Source organism: Setaria italica, chromosome V (assembly GCF_000263155.2).
Source record: "Setaria italica strain Yugu1 chromosome V, Setaria_italica_v2.0, whole genome shotgun sequence".
Lineage (NCBI taxonomy): Eukaryota > Viridiplantae > Streptophyta > Magnoliopsida > Poales > Poaceae > Setaria > Setaria italica.
Genome location: NC_028454.1, coordinates 35,937,330 through 35,960,576, shown reverse-complemented (window position 1 = coordinate 35,960,576; position 23,247 = coordinate 35,937,330). Strand labels below are relative to the sequence as shown.

The 23,247-nt window shown below is 47.4% G+C and overlaps 2 protein-coding genes, 2 long non-coding RNA genes and 1 pseudogene across 6 annotated transcripts; 3 read left to right on the top strand and 2 right to left on the bottom strand.

Annotated features, from left to right (window-relative positions):
• Positions 1 to 3: 3 nt before the first annotated feature.
• On the top strand, positions 4 to 2,947 carry LOC101761266. Of its 2 annotated transcripts, XR_001164114.2 has the most exons (4): positions 4 to 576; positions 690 to 1,062; positions 1,638 to 1,698; positions 2,580 to 2,947. It is a non-coding gene; the product is annotated as an uncharacterized LOC101761266 (long non-coding RNA). The 2 variants fall into 2 exon arrangements; XR_001164113.2 differs by having other exon boundaries at positions 14 to 1,062.
• Positions 2,948 to 3,316: 369 nt separating this feature from the next.
• On the bottom strand, positions 3,317 to 5,450 carry LOC101761250 (protein Mpv17). Of its 2 annotated transcripts, none has more exons than XM_012846110.2 (6): positions 5,026 to 5,450; positions 4,534 to 4,689; positions 4,309 to 4,441; positions 4,181 to 4,220; positions 3,946 to 4,051; positions 3,317 to 3,660 (listed from the first exon to the last, which is right to left on the bottom strand). In XM_012846110.2, the coding sequence occupies exons 1-5, from the start codon at positions 5,323 to 5,325 to the stop codon at positions 3,964 to 3,966; spliced, it is 717 nt and encodes a 238-aa protein (XP_012701564.1). In that variant the 5' UTR covers positions 5,326 to 5,450; the 3' UTR covers positions 3,317 to 3,660; positions 3,946 to 3,963. The 2 variants fall into 2 exon arrangements, with proteins under 2 accessions (XP_012701564.1, XP_004969838.1); XM_004969781.3 differs by having other exon boundaries at positions 3,317 to 3,744; positions 3,947 to 4,051.
• Positions 5,451 to 9,351: 3,901 nt separating this feature from the next.
• LOC111257356 lies at positions 9,352 to 13,001 on the top strand (annotated as a pseudogene).
• A 280-nt stretch (positions 13,002 to 13,281) lies between these two features.
• On the top strand, positions 13,282 to 14,825 carry LOC101760846 (probable WRKY transcription factor 65). Its single transcript, XM_004969780.3, has 2 exons — positions 13,282 to 13,895; positions 14,004 to 14,825. The coding sequence occupies exons 1-2, from the start codon at positions 13,582 to 13,584 to the stop codon at positions 14,605 to 14,607; spliced, it is 918 nt and encodes a 305-aa protein (XP_004969837.1). The 5' UTR covers positions 13,282 to 13,581; the 3' UTR covers positions 14,608 to 14,825.
• Positions 14,797 to 16,739, bottom strand: LOC111257233. Its single transcript, XR_002677648.1, has 2 exons — positions 16,386 to 16,739; positions 14,797 to 15,342 (listed from the first exon to the last, which is right to left on the bottom strand). It is a non-coding gene; the product is annotated as an uncharacterized LOC111257233 (long non-coding RNA).
• Between the last annotated feature and the right edge of the window lie 6,508 nt (positions 16,740 to 23,247).

Here is a 23,247-nt window from a genome sequence, read left to right as displayed (position 1 = left end):
CTCATGCTCACGAAACCGGACACGCGACCTCCCTAGCGCGATTCTATACTGGTTTGGTCCGAGCTGGCGCCACACCATCGCCACGTTGACTTTGTGACGTCTGGAAGGCCCACCTGTCAGTGTCGTCGGTCGCATAGGGAGTGAAAAAGACGTGGCCGCCCTTTTATCCCCCATCCACCCCTATTCCGGTGAGGCTGAGCAGGGGCGGCGCCGCTGCCAAGCTCCGCTCATTCTTGCGCATCAAGGTCGCACTGGCGGGTTGGGAGAGGTCACATCAGGTCGGGTCAAAGCCGGGAGAAGCAGAGTTGGCAGGACGGAGCGGAGCTCGCAGGGCAGGGCGAGGCGGCGCAGCGGGGCTACGGCTCGGCTCTACGACGATGGCGGCGGGCGGCCACTGCCGCGAGTTGGGTCGAGCGGAGCGACGGCGAGACCGGGGAGGAAGGCATCTAGCTCTACGCGGAGGGCGTCGTTGGTTGCGCGTATCCTCGGCGGCAAATCCCTCCCTAAAGTTTGCCGACGAGGACAAAGTGCACTCATGGAGGAAGCAGAGCTTAAATTTTTGGTTCGATTCATGTGGTTAGGCATCGGCGCACCCTCCTGCCATGGCGCTTGCTTCGTTTTGGTGGAGTATTTTTGCTTGCTTGGACGGATTGCTCCACAATTAAGTTCCGATTCTCTTGCTTGCGCAGGTGGAGCAGAAGCTGGTGGGCTGACGTGAGGAGCAAGGAGGCGACGCCGACGAGCAATGACAGCATGTGATTGAGAACAGACGACGCTGTTTTTTTTTTTTGAAGGAGAAGCTCTCTGCTTTTATAGAAAGCGTATAAAGGAGTTTACAGAACGGAACCGAAAGAAACAAGAAGAAAAAACGCGTTCAACACAAAAGACCAACACTGGAACAGGGAGCACAGACATCTAAAGACCCACAACATCCGGTAGCAGGTTGTTGGTCGGTTGGAAGTTGCTCAGCCACCTCGCCATCTTCTTGGTAGCTCCATCCAACTTCTCCTAATCATCCTCCTTGAGAAGAGGGCGCCATTTCTGCAGAAATGATATACCAAGGTACAAAACTTCAGAGGGAGAATTAATGAACTTCTTCTCGATCGCCATCTTGTTTCGGGTGTTCCACAGCCCCCATGCTATGCCTGCAAACATGAATGGACCGAAGCGAGGAGAAGTATTAAATTTTTTAGGAGGTAGGGAGCCCAGAGGTTAGGTTCTTCCCCTTCCATGGGTCGAGCCTTTTCCTCATCTTCTCAAAGATACTAGCAAAAGCAGCCATGCCAATAAGATGGTAATCTGATATCGGGATTCCTAGATATTTCATAGGAAGGGTCCCTAATTTGCAATTAAGCATGTTTGCCATTCTCTCCTTTTCTTGTTGGGATACACCAAACCCAAAAATTAAGAACTCATACTTATGTGTTTTCACATCACAAATAAAATGTGTATAACAAAGTGCTACCAACGTCCAACAAGCTCATAATAATTTTCCTGAAATCATAAGGATCGTTAAACGTGTTGAGTTGTCAATGCTCCTTACCATTGCAGCACACATGTTTGACTCATTTGCCTATTGAGATTATGCATTTGTACTGCTACTGCATGTTTCTCAATGGGCAAGTGTTTGCGTCCAGGAGATTGGAGCCTAAATCAAGGAGTCTACTATGTTGGAGAACTTCAAGAACTCGACGGAAGGTAAATCTTTCATATTTCTATTATGTCATAATGTGTGGATACTCACTGAACTCAGTGCTAATGGGTCTTTGAATACGCACTTTGGTTTGTATCACCTATTTTCTTCTTACCACTTGTTTGTGTATAAAAACTTGGACAAATCATTTCATATATTGAAAAAAAACTTGTCTGCATATATAGTGTATGTGGAGGCATATATGGCACCAAGCTACAGTTAATCTTGGATGTCTTCGCATTGGATGGTAACTAAACTCTGGATAGTTTAGTAGCCCCCTTTCAGCTGCACTTGTATGGATCTGATTGTTATCCTTAATTTGGTCATTTCTTGAGTCAATGACTCTTCAAACAAATAGATCTTTTCTCAGTAGTGATGTTTTTGTGCGGAGTACCATACTACCATGCCTGTAAAAAAGAATAACAAAGTATGTCATCTTGCACCCATGCTAGTTTTCCGCAGATAAATTGAATTGACTTCTGACATTCTTGCGGAAGTTTGCATCTCATGGATATGGCTGCAGACCATAAACAAGTGTAGATTAGCATATGTTTATACTCCTTTGGGTAGTGGCAATAGTATAGATGGTATTCACCAAAACTTTGGCCAAATTATATTAGTTTTTATAGTTTTTGTGTGTTTTGCGGAGTTTATAGTATTTCTGTGATATTATAATCTTACTATGTTTTATAGGTATATAAAGATATCAATTATAGGTCAAAGTTATGTTGTAGGAGCATGGCGCTATCCAAAACAGTAGTCTCTTGTGGCTGGAAGGGGTATATGTCGGACCAATTGCCAGTGGGGCATGTGAATCCTGTTTAGCTTAGAGCAGAGTTTCATGAGATTTTTCCTTTCTCCAGCTAATCCAATTATTTCGCTGCAGCTCTCTTCAATCAAGGTCAGGAATCGAAGGTCGCGCGCTATATCAAGGCTCATCTTATGCGGAAGATGCATTTCGACCAAATCTCCGAGATAGAAGACTTTGAATCGTAGATTTTACAAGCAGTTAACTTAGCATTCATAATTTATTTAGTCTGTATCTTGTAGGCTGTAGCCGTGTGTCTGTAGATTCCCCCTTTTTCGTCTCTGATCTATTATGTATATTTCTTGACATGTAAAGAACGATGATAGGAGTTGCATAGCAAATTCTTCTGTCGAAATGCTCTGTAATTGTTTAGAGTTCAATCAGAATAAAACCTGTATTCGGAAGCCCTCTCTAACAAATGTCTTGGTCTCCGTTGATACTGAAAACTGATGTAGGTCTGTAATCGCAGTTCAACTACAGGCTACAGCTCCAGACATCCAGTTATCCGCTTTAGGAAAAGAAGGCCCTAGAGGGTTTAGTTCGGGCATGGTAGATAACAGTACCAGCTTTGGGTTCTAGTAATCCAGCTCGGCGTTTTTCTTCTTCCAATCTTCCTTTAGCAGGGCCTGAGCAGCTGAGCTTGAAGGACCGGCCCTTTTCTTCTTCCTTTAACGGGGTCTGAACAGCTGAGCTCGAAGGACCGCGACCGCGCCACCAAATTCTGAAACGTCACAAGCTCAAGAGGGCCTTTTGTTCCTTCCATGAGATGAAGCCAAACAGGGCCATTCGATGATTTTTCTATTTAAGTAGGAATCTAAGATACAACATCCAGCAATGAATTCATAAATTCCTCTTAGCAATAACGAATACACCATCTTATTCAGAGATGAATGTCAATATACCATTGTCATTGAAGTAAAGCTAATTCAGCACATATCCTAAATAACAAATTCAACGACCTTTGAGTTTTGAAATCAGAATGGAGCCAGGTGCTCCATACATTAGACAAAAACTTCACCTCTTCCATTGATCTTATGCTCATCAACATCTAGAATAAGTTTTGCAGTGACCTTATCCTGATCCACCGGAACTGTCAGAGAGGGAGAAACCTTACAGTGTACTGTTATGCCTGCTGAAACTATCTCCTGCACATTCTCCTCTATTTGATGAATATAACCAATAACCGGATCAGAAATTTTGCATTGGGAGGTACATAACATGATGAACGAGGCTCGTACATACCCTACAAGCATCATGTCAAATTGTTCAGTGTAAATTTCCAGATAGGTAAGCAGCTGTGCATGATGAAATGCTCCATGTCAGGTGAGCACAAGGAAGATGACAGCAAATGCAGGTATTATTAGACAAGTTGTTCAAAATTTAAAATACGTAAGCCCAGCCAAGAGAAGTTTATAGGTTCGAAATTGAGTTGTGTCGAGACCAACCTGATGAGCCGGCGGTTTCATTTGTTCATAGTAGTAGATAGATAGAAGTTCCAAAAAATGGAACAAGAGGACATGAAGGCAACACGAGCAGGCAAAGGAATCATCCTAGCACACATAAAAACTAGCATAAGAATCAACTGCATTGCTTCTGCTCCAATGGAGTAGGTAGCAATTAAATAGTCATCAAGAAGTATCTGAGACAAACATTAAAAATGAGAAGCCAAATGTGCATACCCAAAATTGACAACTGATACAGGAATCCAAAACCTAAACCCTGCAATATCCATTACAAAGTGAAATGTACCATAATATCAGTTATTTCTGTTCAAGTAGTTCAAACTGCATTTAGGCAGAAGGATTACCATATAGAAGTGCAGGAAGGGCATCATTCTGATATTTAGATGGCAGCTCTGACAATTTCCCTGACCATAAGTTGTTCCAAGCAAAAACTATAGCAATAACACAAGGACCAAGTAGGATCTGGTTCAGTATGACCTGAAATGACAATAGTTATAAGAAAAGGTATCTTGTGAATAAAATGCTTAAATAACCCAACAAATCAGTTCAGTGGAGGATGCAAAGCATACCTTAGTGGACAAATTTACAAATGTCTGCTTGGGCATGCACCGATCAAGAAACTGATACCATGCATGGGATCCTGGACCATAAAGAAGGAATCCATAGGAAGTCATACGAAGTGCACGAAGCCAGTCATGGTTCAGCAATATGTCTGGTATCAGTTCCTGAAATGAACACATAAACAGACATCAGAATTCACAATGTGACGAACGCCAATGGACAATATTCTTGCTAAAAATTTGCCACGGTAGGGCAGGACCACACTTGCACTGCACAAGATACATACTCGAGCATTACACAATTTAATCTGCATCTAAGGCAAGATAAATACTGGAGTAGAATTTTGGTGAGGTGGCCACGGATACAGCCATACCAAACATAATTTAAGTTACTTTCATGCTTTATGCTCACAACACAACGAATCACAAGCCCGTTCTTAGCTTCCAAACCGGTTAAGAAGAATTCAAGACATCAATAAGATGCAGTATAGCGGGGGTGACCTTGCTGTCGGGTTCGGTGCCGCGTCTTCGGCGGTCGACGATGCGGCCGCGGACCTGCGCGATGGTGTCGCCGGTGAAGGTGAGACAGGCGGCGGTGACCGCCTGCCTGAAGGGAAACTTGATGGGCCAGCCGCTGCTCTGGCCGATGGACTCCGAGGACGACGAGAGCGGCTCTCGCGGGGGACCGCGGCGGCGGCCCCGGGGGTCGGTGTTGCGGCGGCCGCGGCGGCGGGAGTCGGACTTGCGGCGGAGAGACGGGAGGTTCCACCACCACTCCCCGCCGCTCCCGATGGCCTTCATGTTCGCGCCGGGCAGGCGGCGGCGGCGGCGGCGGCGGCGGCGTGAGCAGGGTGCTGAGCGCTCGAAGCCTGCGACAGAGCGAGGCCGTTTTGTATTCTCCTCGCTTTGTTTGGTGGATGCGGAGAATGAGGATGGGAGGGAGGCTTGGGATATCAACGTGGGCTGTTGGCCTGTTGTGGAGTGTCGCATTCTTAATCAATGCTGGGCTCCTCCCGGACAGTCAAACGGCCCAAGTTGGATGGGCCGCATAATTTTTCTCAGCCCTCCGGCACGAGAATTGTTCTGTTTTCTTTTTTTGAATTGTTGCCTGTTCTGTTCCCTCCATCCTACCCTGGACGCTGGAGAGTGGAAATTGCCTGAATTAGATGGTCAATATAAATCCATAGTAGGCTAAGGCTACAGATGTGAAATCGTGGATTTGTACTGGCCTAATTTTTCTTTATCAGTATAGTAAAAAATCTCTTCGTTTTAAAGGAGAAAAAAAATGTGACTCACTAAATTCCTTTTGTAAGGATCAAACTCTACTAACGGTCTTAGCCCGGGCCCTAACCAAATCCTGTCTCCGTTTTGTAAATACTGTCAATGGACGAGGCTTCAGTTTTGTGTGCTCATTTAGAGTCTACTACAGCAGTTCATGTACACCTGTCTAAAATAAGGTATCTGCGAAGCAGCTGTGACCAAGTCAAAAGACCATTGTCCCATGCTTTCCTTCACCATGAGCAGGTTAGAACGTATGGATCGGAGAAGGAAATAGCCACAGATTGCGCTGAAGCTGTTGCGTAAACTATCTTCCATTATCTTAATATAATAGTGTTAAAGAAGCTACCATGTTCGCCGAGAGGGTTTAGAAATTTTCATGTTAATCAGAAAAAAGAGAAGGATATACGTCGTTGTATTTTATGATGATCTAACGGTCTATGTCAATCGAAAAAAGAATCCACGTCAAATATAATTAATAGTTTGAACGCAATAATAAAGCTTGGAAAGTAACCGGAAAAATATTACTGCCTTCTTTGGGCACTAGGAGTCCTAATCTAATATAATGCCTGCATGTATTTTTTTTTCCTTTGACCGTCACATGCTTTCCTTTTGCGCTGGGCCTCCTCAAAAGAGCATAGTCTTCAATGTAATGGCATGCATGCAACATATAGACGGTAAAAGACCAACTACAAAAGCCGTTCTCACCGCCAAAGCACAAGGACCTATTAGCGCCCATGGATTGAATGGAGCAAGCCTCTGCTGGTCGATGCTGGCCAACGCATCACTCACTGACCAGTGAAGGGCCTCAACAAGCAGGCCGGGAGCTCGCCGCCAATCTGCAGTGCTCTACGATCAGGCATGCATGCGGGCTGCAGGGCATTAGCGAGCAAGACAACTACATATACAGTTCTTGCAGGCTTGCAATGGCGCCTAGGCGATTGACAATAAACAAAAGAATATATATATGTGAGAAGTCATAAGCGTCATGGATGCCATAATTTAATGCATGTGATTCCAAATTGTAGGTTGTTTTGATATTTTTAGATTTATAGGTTTGATTATGTATCTAGATATGATTTTATATTTAGGTGCATAACAAAATCTATAAACCTCAAAATGCTAAAACAACTTACAATTTGGTACGGAGGAAGTCCCATATAATTCAAATGCATATGTGTGAGTTGCAGTGACATATGGGCCACGAGTGTCAAACTAAGCTTCATACAACAATGATACAGAAAGAATAAGGAAAGGGATGGGTTTAAAGCTGCTTCCAATTCCAAGCTCTCTCTACACATTAGACCTGTTCTTGCCCCTTCAGTTTCAAAGTTGTCACGCCAATTTCCAATTTTATCTACACAGTGTGTCCAATATATGGATGCGTGGCAACAAAAAGTATTGGGTGGTGGTTCATGCATAGCAAGAGATGACATCAATTCATCGTCAATAGTAACAAAACATTATATCAGTTGGAACAATTTAGCTGAGTGGGCCTGTGAACTTCTCAACAATATACTACTTAAAAAACTTCTAACTCACCCATATCTTCTTAAAACCTAATAATATATAATATGTCACCATAACTACAGGCATGTTTGGTTGCTATACTAATGGGGTGTTTGGGAAAGGGGTGCTAAATTTTAGCACCCCCATTTTAGTCACTTTTAGTCACTAGTGCTCCCAAACGGGTGGGTTAAAACCCAAGTGCTAAAATTTAGCACCCTTAGAGCAACTCCAAGAGGCTGCTAATCTTACCCCCAATACTTTTTTTTGGGAAAAAAGGAGAAAAAAATGAACTCCAACAGTCCACCCAAACCTTCCCCAATTTTTTAGCAACGCTAAAAAAACAGCCTACCACCACGTATATTTTAGCGTTGGCATTCCTCCCCCAATCCTGATTCCCGCACGCTCGCGCGTCCCTTCCGATGGGCCCAATACGATGACGTGGCCTGTTTTAAAATATTGGGAGCTATTTATTAGCGATCTGCTGTGGACTGATATGTTTTTGGAGGAAATTTTTTTGGGAGAACCCCCAATACATAGTTTTGGGGAAGAATTTTTTAGGATACTCTTGGAGTTGCTCTTATAATCCTTTAGTCACTTGGGGGTGGTTAAAACTGACTAAATGGACTAAAAAGTGGTCCCCCAGGACCACTTCCCCCCTACCCCCCTCCCCTCTCCTCCTCCTCCTCTCTCTCTCTCTCTCTCTCTCTCTCTCTCTCTCTCTCTCTCTCTCCCCGCCTCCTTCGCCCAAACCCATCACCGCCGTGCCTGCCTCCGCTCGACCCCGCCTCCACCTCCGCGGCCTCCGGTGGCCCCACCACCTCCAGCCCCCGCCACCGCAGGGGAGGTCATGGATCCGACTGATATGGCAGGGGCTGTTCCCAATCTTTCGATGAGAGGAGGGGTAACTTCGATTTGGGGGTGGAATCAACGTTGGCTGTCCGACTACAACAATCACAGGATGCTGCGCCTTAGCAACAGGTACACTGATTCCGACGTTGGCTGTTCTTGCCGGGCCAAGAACACCCTTGAACCTGCTAGCAATCGAGAACAAGCAAGAACAAGATGAACAAGCAAATAAACCCACGGATCTGAAACAAATGAAACCTGAATCACGAGTTGGGGTCTTGAATCAAGCAAATCGGGTGGTCTAGTCGACACACGCGTTCACTAGGAAGTAGCAATAGCTAACTTGCATCTAAAACAAAACCCAAGTTCATCCTGATGGCTGCTAGATGTATTTATACATGGGCAACAACAAGGAGGCGTGGGAGGGTGTAAACCCTAAGCTGGAAAGGGCCCCTAGTGGGCTGCACGAGATATAAGGGTTTCAGCCCAAGACTGAAAGGCCGAACGTCTCTTTGTCAATTCTGCTCAGCTCCGGTGGAATTTCGTCATAAGGTTAGATCCATCTGAAAGTAAACTTCAAGATCTTTCCAATGAGTACTCATATGCTTCAAACAACATCCGGAGTTGAGAAATATTGCCACGTCAATTTGATGTTGCCTAGCTGTACGAACTTGAAGTCTGAACTTGATGTCTGATCTTGTGCTTTCTTATTGTGTGATCTTGATGCCCAAACTGATTGGTTGATCCATTAGGCTCCTCTCCATCATTCCTAATAATAATAAAATCATCACAATGACTTAGTAGCATCCAATTCTGAGATGAGGGTTTATGGACAGCGAGGAATGAGTTAACCTGATAATTTAGCTCTCGTGCACGGGCTCTTGTCATTGGTCCTTGCTGCGTAGTAGGCGTGGTTGTATCATTGGAAGGGATGTCCTCATCACCGACCACTTCATCCCGGCGCCATCCTCCTCCGACCGGCCCCCTCCTCATACGGCCGGACCCGATGGCTTCGGCCCGCCCTACTGCCTCCGCCCGCCTCGCCGCCTTCGCTCGGCCCTGCTGCAGCAGCAGCTCCAGCCGCCCCCGCGGCGTCTTCTCCAACGGCCGCGCCAACGAGGAACGCGGCGCCGCCGAGGCCCACGGACGCCTAAGGCCAGGAAGGTGCTTGTGGTGGAGAGGGAGACCGGGAGGATGAAGGCGGTGGAGATGGACGCGATCGTGCGGCGAGAGCTGGCGATCCGGAGGCTGCGGGAGGAGGCCGAGGCGGAGGCAAACGAGGCCGGGGCGGGGACGGGTCGGAGCAGTAGGGACTTCGCCGTATTCGAGACCGCCAGGGGTGACGCGCTCTTCACGCAGTCGTGGACTCCGGTGAGGAGCAGTGGGGTAGGAGGAGGAGGGTGAGGAGCAGTGAGGAGAAGGGTAGAGGAAAGAGGTAAATGAGGGGTAAAAAAGTCTTTTAGCAATCAAAGTGCTAAAGTTTAGTCCCTCATCCAAACACTCCAAAGGACTAAAGTTTAGCACTCCATTTGAGGGGGCTAAATTTTAGTCCATGGCTACATTTTAGCACCCCTCTCCCAAACAGGACCTAAGATTGTAAATGTTTGTCACAATTTCTTGCCAAACTTGACTAAAGTTAATTAGTTCATCAAATTGTTTGCCACACTTTTAGTTTGCATAGGAGAATCTTGCCACACATTTTTAGTCACATATATGTGCAACCGAGCTAGTAGAAGAGGAATCTTGCTATGGTTTGTGGCTACAACCAAATAGCTGCTAACTTGGTAAAACTCGACTAACCTTAGGTGTGGTAAGGTTTGATTTCAAACCAACCAGGTCCTAATTCTCCAGTAGAAATTCACATCACAAGACACAAAATCTACATATTAGTTTCAATAAACAAAAAAACTATGTTTTTGAATAAGATATTCCATTTTCTTATAATTCCATGTTTCATGCCATAAATATGATTTTTAAAAGGATTACGTCTTTACCAAGGCAATTTGGATAAAGCAATGACAATGAAACAGCAACACAAAATTATTTAAATGATTTTTTCAAGTTAAAAAGAGCCCAAATGTTAGTATCCTACTAGTTCATACAGACATGCACGCTGCATTCTGCTGTATTGCTGATCAGCTTAACATATTCATTTTCCAGTTTCCTGTTCTATTGCAAACACCAGCTGTTCCCGCGTTCCCATCCAGGCTCTCTGGCAGGACATGAAGCAGCACTACCACCCCCCTCCTCTCTGGCTCTCTTCCCCAGACAAACTAACCGGTTGTTGAGCCATTTGTCAAACGGGATGGAGTTTTATATGGGGGCAGAGGCAGCGGTGCGCGAGACGAGCTGCAGGTGTGACGCCGCTGCCACCTCGTGATTGAGGCCTCGATCGGTTGAACAGGTCCGGATGATCGATGAGAACATCCGAGTGAATAAAGAAATGCAGCAACCGGGGCGGATCGTGACGCCATAACTGAACAGATTAGCCGTAGAATAATCGCGTCAGAGCACGATCGAATGAGCAACAGCGGTTTGGCCGTGGCTTCTTCGTGCGGTGGCATTAGAATGCTGCGATGTCTATTTCCCATGCAGTGTGGCGCCATGCCGTTCTCCATTCGACGACGATGACTGCGGTTGGATCTGTCAAACGCGAAGCTGCTAAGGAATATGTCTGACATGACGTCCTGGGATTAGCACCGCCCCTGTTTCCAACATCCAGAGGTTAAGATCTTGTTTAATTGTCCAATTTTGGAGATGCAAAATCACTGTTGTAGCACACTGTAGCGTTTCGTTTGTATTTGTGAATTATTATCAAAATATTGACTAATTAGGCTCAAAAGATTTGTCTCGCAAAGTACAACAAAACTGTGTAATTTTTGATTTCATCTATATTTAGTACTCCATGCATGTACCGCAAGTTTGATGTGATGAGAAATCTTCTTTTTACATAGTGTCAAAGTTGGGAGTTTAGGGAGAACTAAGCAGGCTCTAATTTGACCAAGGATATCGTAATCTAAGATTCTAGGGGAAGTAATCGAAATGTTAAAATTCTGAAGAAGAAATGGTACTGCTGGTAGCGAAGTTGTTGTTTGTTCCCCAAGAGACGGAAAACGACCAGTCCTGTCCTGAATTACCACGATCTTGTACACTCCCTGTCTTCTAGCTTGACGTATCTGCAGAAATATCCAACGCCTCCAGATTCTTTTAATAGGCGGCAGAAGAATTCTTCGGCGCATGTAGTTGTCTCTGTACCCCTCGACGGAAACGTGTGGGATGGGGTCAGCTGCCGATCGAGCTCCGGGTCCGAAATGAGCCTGCCATGCTCGTCTCAGTTGCAGGCGCTGTTGCAGCGCGTGGCCCTGATGGCGAAGTGAAGCTGATTTCTTCCTTTCGTTCTCCCTCCAACACCACGGCCGTCTGCTATTCCGCACCAACCAGTCCAACGCATAATTCATATGTTAATACGCTAGCGGAAGATAAAGAGAACTAATACTTGTCGTCGTCCAATTCCCGATCGCAGTCTTCTCGGCCATGGCGGATCCTAACCTACCTGCGCCTGCTCGGTCCGCCTCCCCACTCTCCCCGGCGGCGAGGCCGTTCTCCCCGGCCGGATCCCCGGTCGGGCGCTACCTGGAGAGCTGTTGGAGGCCGACGACGAGGAGATGGAGTGTGAGGACTACGAGTTCACTCCCTCACCATCACGCTCGCCAACCAGCTACCGCGACGCCCTCTGTCGCCTGTGGTGGCGCGGGGGGGCCGATCGGAGGAGGCAACTGCTGGCAGATGAGAGAGGATGATCGATGATGAAGACATGGGATAGTTGGGGAGACGTCGCCGTCGCACGCTCTCGTCTCCTCAAGGCTGTCCCGGTTGTCTCTCCTTTTTGTTTAAGGGGTTGTTTGTTCCTGCCGGCTAAACTTTAGCTCCCGTCATATCGGATGTTTCATACTAATTAAGAGTATTAAATATAATCTAATTACAAAACTAACGGCATAGATGGAGGTTTAATAGATTCGTCTCACGAATTAGCTCAGGACTTCTGCAATTAGTTTTATAATTAGCTCATATTTAGTTCTCCTAATTAACATCCGAACATTCGATGTGACAAGGACTAAATTTTAGCCTAAGGATCCAAACACGCCCCAAGTCCCCCGTCTCGAAGCCAAGCTATAGTAGTGCTCTTATAGTAAAGTCGTGTTTGGTTACCCTGGACTAAACTTTAGTCCATCCATTTTAGCCACTTTTAGTCCCTAAAGTACCAAATATAGGGACTAAAATGTGGACTAAATCTTTTAGTCCTCTAGTCCATTTGGGATGACTAAAGTGGACTAAAAGCCTGGAAGACACCCCTGCCCCTTATTTATTGCCCATCCCACCCGTCCCAAACCCTCCCGGGTCTTCCTCGCTCGCGCAAGCAGCCATTCGCCGCCGCCGAGCGGTTCCTCGGGTTCCCCCGCGGCGGGTTGGCGGGGGCCGTGGTGCCGGCGCCGGACGGCGACAACGACTTGCCGGACCTCGCCGAGGCCGACGTCTGGTACTCGGCCGCCACCAATTCCGGGAGCCCCTAGCTCGTGGCCTCCCGGCAGGTGGAGGCGGAGAGTCGGACGACGACGACGGGTGGCAGAGGGAGGGCGCCGCGCCACGACGTGCAGGGCGGGCTTACCCGCATGTTCGGGGACAGGCCCGGGCGACGGGTTGCGGTGTCGGCGCCCGTCGAGGTGCCCACTTGGCCGAGCCGCTTCACCGTGCCGGACCCGGCGCTGATGTTTGAGATGGAGATGCAGGAGCTAGAGATGGGCGGGTTGCTGCTTGTTTTGGTTTCTGATCCATCGGCGATTTAGTGAATCAATGGAAATCAAGAGCTAGAGATGAAGCAAGGGATGATGTGTGGTGTGCGGTAGTACCGAGTATAGTGTGCAGTAGTACCGAGTATATAGCTCTCAACGAGTACATTCCTTTGGTTGAATAATCTGATTTCGCTGATTGAACAAACTTCCCTATCATACAGGGGTATTTTCATCTTCAGAACAGATGGTCACACAATGAATGATTAGAGATAATATTATTTTTTTCATCTCGCTGCATCCAAACAGAGTTTAGTCCGGGACTTTTAAAGGAACCAAATACGGGCTAAGCCTGCCGCTGCGTGCGCGCCCACAACCCCGCGTCCTCCCCGCCAATCACACCGCACGAACCGCGAGCGAGCGCGGCAGCGTCACCGCGACGTCGCCTCGTGGTAGTAGTTTAGCTCACTTCTACACCGCACCGCCGTTTCTTTTATAGCCCGCGCGGATGCGCCTGCCTCGAGGCAGCTGGTGGTGACATCGGATTCTGGATCAGGACAAGAACTGCTCCAGCTAGCTGACCCGCCGCCCGCCGTCTCGTCTCCGTTCAGTTCTTCCGGATCGATCGCGTCGCGCCATGGACGGCGAGTGGAGCGACGGGGCGGCGGCGTCGTCGCCGACGGTGTCCGGCGGCGAGGGCAAGGCTGGGCCGCGTGGTGTTCCGGCTGAGGATTCCCCGGGGTCGCCGGTGTCGCCAGCAGCAGCGCCGTCGACGGCCGCGCCAGCTGCTAGCAGGAGGCGGCGGTCGGCGAACAAGCGGGTGGTGACCCTGCCGCTGGCCGACGTTAGCGGCCCGCGGCCCAAGGGCGTTGGCGAGGGCAACACGCCGACGGACTCGTGGGCGTGGCGGAAGTACGGCCAAAAGCCCATCAAGGGCTCGCCTTTCCCGAGGTACGTGACACACAAGAGCAAATCAACCATTTGCTTGCTTTCTTCTTGTGCGTTCTTCGAGTTCTCTTGTGCGTGCAGCATGTTTTGATCTGGATTCTGGGGGCGCAGGGCTTACTACAGGTGCAGCAGCAACAAGGGGTGCCCGGCGAGGAAGCAGGTGGAGCGAGACCGGGCCAAGCCGGACACAGTGATCGTCACCTACTCCTTCGAGCACAACCACTCCGACGCGGTGCCGAGGGCCCAGCAGAACCGCCAGCAGGCCCCGAAGCCCAAGCCGCAGCCGGCCCCGCCGGAGCCGTCGGAGTCTCCGTCATCCGGCAGCCACGACGTCGCAGCAACGGCCTGCGCCGGCGCGCTTGTGACGACCGAGGGCGGCGCGGCGGCCGTCGAGGTGCACGACGACTTCCGGTGGCTCTACGACGGCGTGTCCGTGACCTCGTCGACGTCGCCCTCCGACGTCGACGTGGCGGAAGAGATGCTGTACGGGACGATGTTCTTCGGCGCCACGGTCGGCGCGCCGCTCCCCGACGAGTTCGGCGACGTCGGCGGGTTGTTCGACGGAGAAGGAGGAGGCGAGGAGGACGCGATGTTCGCGGGGCTCGGCGAGTTGCCCGAGTGCGCCATGGTGTTCCGGCGGCACGCTGGCGACGGGCTGCCCATGGCGGGCGGGGAGAAGGTCGAGCAGCCGGCGGAGAGCACAGCCATGTCGTGATGCGCGGCCCGGCCTGACACGCGGGGCCGGCCGGACTCCAACTCCAATAAAAAAACAGATAAACTTCGTGTAGAGCTCCTCCTCTTGATCCATCTACTCTTTGGCTTCTTTCTCTCTTCCCTTTTGTCACTTAGTTTCTCTTGCATCCTTCTTTGATTGGTTCTCGTACACATACACAATAGCAGCACATAGAAAAATTCGAGCCATTTGCAATTGCACAGAGTTGATTTGGTGGTGGTGAGGGCATTGAGAAGGACACACAGATCTTTTTTTTCCCTGGTTCGGTTGAAGCATCCTCTTTTCTATGCGAGATTGGGTACATTCAGCAATCAGCACACACATACAAAAACAGAGAAAAATAAAAATAAAACCTTGTCTCAATCAAACAAACAAACATTGCCTAGCTAAGTCACTGTCGTGATGCCCAAACGGATAACATTGAATTCTTCGTGACAGCGGGGGCCAAAAAAAAAACCATTTGTCTCGCCAATTTCGCGTCACACGCAAGTTCTCTTGAAACTCTCCAAGCATATTACCAGCTTGCATCCCGACAGAGCTACAGGCACAGCTTCATTTCGGAAAGAGAATTGCATGCGCTGTCTTTCGTTGCCGTGTGTGAGCTGCCGCTGACTCCCTCTCGACACCAACTTCTTCTCGCGTTTGCCGTGTTTCCATTGCCATCGGCGAGCCTAGCCTAGGCTATGTTTAGTTGCTCCAAAACTCCCAACTTTGACACTATGTAAAAAGAAGATTCCCCATCAAATCAAACTTGTGGTACATGCATGGAGTACTAAATGTAGACGAAATTAAAAACTAATTGCACCGTTTTGTTGTACTTTGCGAGACGAATCTTTTGAGCCTAATTAGTCAATATTTGGACAATAATTCACAAATACAAACGAAACGCTACAGTGTACTACAGTGCTAGCACAGTGATTTTGCACCTCTAAATTTTGGGCAACTAAACAAGGCCCTAGCTTGCTCACACCACTGTGCTTCTGACAGCAACGCGGCGATTACTTAACGGTTGACTCGATCTCCTCCTCCGCCAATGTGCACGCACGTCGGCGACTTGTGCGCCCGCCCCGCCCGTCGCCTAGCGCGCCACTCGACACGAGGATGGCTTTGACCGGGAGCGGCCGCGACGGCGACATGATGCGCGTCGCGCAAGTTGCTTCGTCGGGGAGGAGTGCCCAGCGGGCACGAGGGAGTTAACAATTCCCGCGAGTAAACGCTTCACAGGCAATAATCAGGCTATTGTCCTTGTTTTCTACTGTATTTTTTCCCGAGGAACATTTAATTAGTTTTTTTTCTAGTATGTGGATCAGATGCATATAAAACCTTTTAGTAGTATCTCACTACTTATTACTTATCACATGCAGACTGCAATATTTGTGCTGTACAGAATAATACAGATCATATTTTTTCATACAGGCTGCAACGAGCACCTACACGGCTATTTTATATATATATATATATATATATATATATATATATATATATATATATATATATATATATATATATATATATATAGATAGATACACACATATTGTATGTATGTATGTATGCTGAAGTCAGATTAACAAAATGCTCAAAATCGCGACAGGAGAAGTGAACTAGACAAGCAGAGCAGAGCAAACACTTGTTAACCAGCAGGTATGTATCTTAGTATGTAGGCAAACGCGGGAGATTAGTGTCCTAGGATTGGAAGAAATTCCACATGCACGCAGGTCATCAGCAGCATTCAGCACAGACAACACGCGGCAGTAACGTACTCAGGAGTTGGGGAACGCATCTGAATTGAAGCTGAATCTCGGGGCGATTCTCCACATGCATGTTCTTCAACTTCCACTCAGATGAGATCTCTCTCTGTCTCAGGCTTGTAGCCAGTAGCAGTCAAGGAACACAACATCAAAACGGATCCTGCGCAGGCGAATCGCAGGGCAATTCTCCTTTGGCACGTACGCATGCGCAAGTTATCTGAACCGCGTGCTTAGCTAGCTTTGTGCCAAAGAAGAACTGCCCCGTAATTCACTGCCGGCGCGCGCGGCAACCTCACCCCGCTACTAGCTACCACTCGGGCGCCACCGGCGGTGCTCTTTATGTATAGCGCTAGCTCGTCGGCTAGCTCATCTCCGGCTTGCCGGCTGGACCCGGCAGGCGGCAGCGTATATATACACGTCGAAACCGGCTCCGGGGAATGGATCGTGGCGGCATATGCTCGGGGAGGAAGACTATTCCGGAGGAGCTTCCGTGCCTGGATGGTGATCCATCTGGAGATCTCACGCCGGATTGTTCCCTGCCGAATGTGCTGCCGGAATGGTCCGTCCCCTGCTGTACGCCGGCCCGGCCTCTATCGCCTCCGAAAGCGAGGGAACCGAGCTCCTCTTTCTCCTCGACACTGCCACCCAGACCTAGTTGCCTCAGTTCAGATGTTTCGTGGTACCCTTCCTTCTCTGCAACCGACCGACCGTCAGCTGATGAGAGCACAACAGCCGGCAGTCTTGCCAGCTGCGGTATAGATTTCCAAATGGGCCGCCCGATCCTAGCCTGGCCCCGACACGAAATGGCCCGTCACAAAATGGCACGACGCCTGTTCCATGCCGTGTCGTGCCGAACAGTCATCCTAGACCCGGCACGACGATTCTTTTTTATGCCGGGCCGGCACGGTGGCACGCCAGCATGCTATTGCCGGGCCAAGCACTAAAGGCCAATGACCACTCAAACTTAACAACATAAATCATTCATCTTCAAAAGAACAACAAATTTGAACTCCAACAGAGTAAAATCATCTTAAACTTCAACGTCACAACACATACAAGAGATAAACAATATCAACATCACAGATCAACATCACAGAGAGACAAGAGATTATAACTTATAAGTTTGAGCTGGTGCAATGGCGGCCTCATTAAAAATCTATCTAGATAGAACTCACACATTGTGAGAAAAAACCATAGATAGGAAAGAGTACAGTCCAGCTCAATCAAATTGTAATAGTTCAAGACTTCAAGTTATTACAGGCAAGTGTTACACTTCTGAATCATCAGAGACATCTAGGTACAAATTAACAAAACTTTCCTCAAGTTCTTCATCCTCTACTAAGTTCTGAAGTCTTGCTTCTGCAGCCTCCCAATCCTTGATGCAAGAGAGCATCTCGACCGTCTCCGGTTTCAATCGACACCACCTCCCCTCGATGATCCTGCCAGTAGTGCTGAAAATAGATTCTGATGATACTGTGGAGACAGGAACAGAAAGAACATCTCTAGCTAAGATGGACAGAACTGGATAAGTTCTTTTATGCTCATGCCACCAAGATAAGATGTTGAAGTTATCATCAAAATGGGTGACAGTGTCACTGTCCAAGTAGATAGAGAGTTCATTGCCAATACCCATACTAGTTGCAGTAGTGCTTGCTGCTCGAAGCAAAGCACTTGCAGATGATCTTCTAGACAAAGCAAGAGGCAAAGAGGGAGGGGGGTGAGAAAGAAATACCAGTGACATCATGAATTCCAAAAGCAGATACACCAGAATTTGAACCTGTGGATAAATATCATCCCAAGCACTAGTTTTCTTACCAGAAGTGGATGGAGGTGGAAGCCTTTGCGATTTTACTACACCAAACTTGTCATCATACAATTTAAATGCAGTAGACAGTTCAACTCTAAAATTAATGACGTAAGCAAAATAATCAGTACCAGTAAGATTATATAACAACCTGAGCATATTTTGAAAACCTTTCAATTTAGCTCTAGGGTTCAATATGAATGCAACAGAATAAAGCATAGGAATGTCTCTCCAGTACTTAAGATAGTAATCTTTCATAGGAAGGACCACATGCCTAAGCAATTTATCGTTTTCATAATGTTTAAGATGCTTAGCAATCAAAATGAGCTGATGCAACATAAGTGGAGAGGTAGGATAATAAACACCAGATAGTGCAATAGTACAATTATAAAAGAGTTCAAAAAAGAATAGCATACTCTGTGCAAGAGTCCAATGATTTTCTGTCAACAGTAAAGGATCCTTTTCACCCGTGGAATAGTTAATCTGAATGAAAAGTCTGAATGAAAACATTAAATATCTGTCTGTAAGGGAGCAAATGCTTGAGCATGAGGTAAGTGGAGTTCCGCCTGACATCCATGTCCAAACCAAACTTTCTAGGACGAACATTCACAGCAAGATAAAATCTCTAAAATGCAGCAATGCGCTGGTTAGAAGCATTGATGAAAGATATTGCAGATCTAAACGCATCTAGATATGGCTCAACAAGATTCAAGGTAGATTTAACCATGAGATTGATGATATGACAAGCACAACGCTGATGTAAGAACAATGATCCAACATAAGCAGCTAATTTAGGACTAAGTTTCTCCATAGTAGTAGAATTAGCAGATGCACTATCCAAAGTAGCAGAAAACACCTTTGAAATCAAACCATACTCCTTTAGCACATTAATCACACGGTCAGAAATGTTCTAGCCAGAGTGAGATTCATCAATGAGTCTTAAACCAATTAACCTCTTCTTTAATTGCCAATCAACATTAACATAATGAGCAACCACACTAAGGTAATCTTCCTTAGCATTACCAGATCAGATATTAGAAGTGATAGACATAGATGAAACATCAACAAATGATTCAATATGCTTAGCACGGCAATCAGTAAAGTACTTGCACATATCTATAGTGGTTGATTGCGTAGAGACAACAGAAAATCTAGGATTATGAGCAAGTTTAATATACTCTTCAAAAGCAGCAGATGCATCAAAACATAGAGGAAGATCTAGTCTAGCAATCAAACGACATAGTTGAGTATGAGCTACCTCAGCAGAGTAATCCCATTGACAGACAGAACCGTTAGGGTTGAATGATCAAAGACTAGGAACTACGAACCTTAGCCCTCCTATTTGGGCATTTCTCAACATGCCTGTTGAGATGGCCAGTGCCAATGGAAGATCTAGCAGCATATATAATGCCACAATGATTACACTTGGCAGAGACTCTTACCTTCTTCCCATTGATGTCCTTGAAGATCTTTTCAAAGTCCTTCCAGCACTCAGAGGTGGTGGAACGGGTCCTCTTGGTGCCGCTGCTCACCATGTTTGGATCAGGAGCATCAGGTGCTTCTTGACCAGCAGGTGGTGCTTCAGCATCAACTATGTCGATTGGATTGACAGCGCTGCCACCGAAAAGCTCGTCCCGCTCTACCTCCATGTCACTCTCGTCATCACCTCGCTGGCCCATCATCTGAAGCTCGTCATTGATGGTGTGCTCCTGGAAATCGTCGCTGCCGTCCATCACTGACACTCTTGTCCCTCAACGGATCAACCTGCGAACACAAAACAAGAACGAATCAGTAGAAGGACACCAATGAATCAGTAGAAGAACACCACCAGACAATAACGCAACGGCTTACCAACGAATCCAGAGCACCAGAGCACACGACAAGGTCAACGAACAACGGATCCGGAGCACCAAAGCCAGGGAGGAGCGAGAGGAGGCAACAAGATAGAGGAGTGGGCGAGAGCCGAGAGGTGGGGGAAGAAGACAACAACGCAATGGCTTACCAACGAATCCGGAGCACCAGAGCGCACGACAAGGTGAACTAACAACGGATCCGAACATCAGAGCCAGGGAGGAGTGAGAGAAGGTGGGGGTTGGGGGAAGAAGACGACACACCAACGAATCAGGAGAAGAACACCAACTGACAACGGTCGGGAGGCGGGGGGGGGAGGGGGGCTAGGGGTGCCGGTAGGTGAGCGACGCCGGCCTCCGGTCACCGGAGAGGGAGGAGACGAGAGGGTCAGAGGCGAGAGAGTGGAGGCGGAGAGCCAGTGGTGGCGAGGCACGTGAGAGAGCGGAGAGCTAGAGGCGTGTGAGAGAGGTGAGACTTGAGAGCGGCGGCCAAGGGAGGGAAATGTCGCTAGGGTTTGCGGCCGGGAGGGGGGGTTGGCGGCCGGTGGGGTTATATACGCCCCTCCCCAACGGATTGATCCAATGGTCGGGAGGTGAGGGACACCGGCGATCAACGGTCAGGAGGCCAAGGGTGCGGGGGTGTCGGGCTAGCATCGGGCCATCCCAATAATCGTGTCGTGCCCGTGCTGGCCTAACGTGCCGAGGATGCGGCTTAGGCCTGGCACTATCATCGTGCTGGGCTGGCCCTAGCACCATTCCCCTCATGCCAGACCTGTGCTCGTGCCGGGCTTTTTAGTGTCGAACCTCAGGCTGCCCAATGGGCTTGGCCCATTAGGAAAACTATAAGCTGCAGGCTTCGAGTGAAGCAGGCGGTCGAATAGAGAGCCATGCCTGGACCAGGCTGGCATAGGCATAGCCGATGGCCAATGCATGCGCACGGTGTGGCACCGCCGCAAAGAATTTTCTTCCCATAGTGCATGCCCGATGGCACCGGCAGGCCGCGGAATTGCTGCTGGCGAGCGAGAGGGCGTTGCCGCAAGGGCACATTCCGCCGGATCCTCCTTCCCTGTTAGCGAATCGCGGATCGAGCTTTCTCGCCTTTCGGCCTGACCTCGAGACGATGCTAGCTTTTCTAGTGAAATTGAGCAGCTTTGTACGTACGTACCCCATGCATGCATTCTAGCTGCATTGCTGTCGCCTGCTAATTTCTGTGGTACCCGGTAGGTATCTGCCTGTCCATCATTTCAGTATGTGTGTAGTAGTAGTGTTCAGACGGTCAGTATGACCGTGGATTTATGTAGCTAAAAAAACCAAGAAGATTGATAGGTATATGCACGGTGGCTAGTGAGCAACCTTGATATATAGTGCCTACTAATAACACTACTAGAGAACTGACTTTATATCCCACCCCCTTTAGTCTCGGTTTAATTTTGGCTCGGGAGAAAAGGGGGTGCGCCACGGTAGGCTGGAATGTGGCGCACCTTTACTCTCGGTTCTTTTTTACAACCGGGACTACAGGCCACCCTTTAGTCTCGATTAAAACGGCTAGTTTCCGGGCACCGACGGCGCCACCCTTTACCCCCGGTTGGAGCCACCAACCAGGACAAAAGATCCAACCTTTTGTCCCGGTTGGATTTACCAATCAGGATAACCGGTTTACTCCCGGTTAGTAATTCCAACCGGGGCAAAAGGTTGGAGCTTTTGTCCCGATTGGCGTTACCGGAACCGGGAGTAAACAACAACTGGGATAAAAGCTCTAATCTTTTGTCACCAACCGGGATAAAATCTTATCTACAAGAGGTCTTTCTTCCTCCTCCACTCCTTCAGCCCAAGCCACTCCACTCCACAAAGACAGAGAAGCCCATCCTCTCCATCACGCCGAAGCAAGCCTAGGGGAGGTGCTGCTGAATTTTTTTCCTCATTTCCGTGGGGATTTCACTCATCCAAAGTGTTGTGAAGGTTAGCTACTTCAAGCTCTGTTCATTTATTGTTGTTAAGTTTTGTTTTATACTTTATAGAGGAAGAAAAATAAGTTTGTTTGTTGTTAAGCATGTAGAGGATTTGTATTTATACATATTTTTTAGCTACAATGTGATGGATAGTTTGAATGTGAAGGAGAATGGACAGTAAATGGTAGAATTGAGATTATTTCAATTTTATGTATTAGGGAATAATTAAAGTAAATGTGTTTTTAATATTTATAAATTAGCCATATAAATTGTAGGTGTCATTTCATACTTTAGTACATTTTAGATAGAGGTATGGAATTAGCCATTTTTAGAATAAGTAAATTATGTGGGAAATATTGAATTTTTTAATAATTTAGTTATTTGTTAATTAAATATGAGCTAAATAATTTGTGTATTCCTATGTAAATTTTCAGCAATATATGAGTTTGTTGTAGTGTATCATTTTATTTGCTTTTGAAATTTTAATTTGTGTATTTCTATCTAAATCTTTAGCAATGTGATGGATAGTTTTATTGTAATCCATTTTATTGATGGCTTGCGTAATACGATGCAAATGGACTGGCAATGGTGTATAACGCAGACAGGCGGAGCAAGGTGTTTATTAGTAGCATGAATAATTTTCTTGAAGTGGCCAAAGCGAACAAGCTAGAGAACGGGTTCATATATTGTCCATGTGCCCAATGCAGTAACCAGAAGTGCTATTCAAAGGCCTCCTAGGGGACTATTCACAGCCACTTGTTTAGATACGGTTTCATGTCTAACTATTTGGATTGGACCTATCACGGTGAAAGAGGGGTTGTAATGGAAGACGGTGAAGAGGAGGAGGATGATGACAACATTCCGGATTGCGCTATAGGCCAAGCTTTTGCAAATATTACAATGGGTGAGGCTGATGAAGATGAGTTTGCAGAAGATGGCCATACTGATGACCTCGGTCAGGTGCTTAGGGATGCACACAGAGATTGCGAAACTTAGAAGGAAGCATCAAAGATGCAGCGCATGATAGATGATCACAAGAAATTGCTATACCCAGATTGGTAGGGAGGTCATAAAAAGCTGGGTACCATACTAGAATTTATGCAATGGAAGGCCAAAAATGGTGTGTCCGATAAGGCATTTCAGGGGATGTTGCAAATTGTCAAGAAGATTCTTCCCGAGAATAATGAATTTCCATCTAGGATTGGGTTCAGAAGATACATGCATGCCCTAATGATTGTATCCTCTATCGCGGTGCTGAATACGCGGATCTG

Bases quoted from the DNA above. Each gene is read 5' to 3' on its own strand.
- LOC101761250 (XM_012846110.2), bottom strand. From the start codon at position 5,325: ATGAAGGCCATCGGGAGCGGCGGGGAGTGGTGGTGGAACCTCCCGTCT. The intron at 4,442-4,533 runs GTATGCTTTGCA...TTGTCATTTCAG, and splicing joins TTGTAAATTTGTCCACTAAG to GTCATACTGAACCAGATCCT. The intron at 4,221-4,308 runs GTAATCCTTCTG...TGGATATTGCAG, and splicing joins CCTTCCTGCACTTCTATATG to GGTTTAGGTTTTGGATTCCT.
- LOC101760846 (XM_004969780.3), top strand. From the start codon at position 13,582: ATGGACGGCGAGTGGAGCGACGGGGCGGCGGCGTCGTCGCCGACGGTG. The intron at 13,896-14,003 runs GTACGTGACACA...CTGGGGGCGCAG, and splicing joins AAGGGCTCGCCTTTCCCGAG to GGCTTACTACAGGTGCAGCA.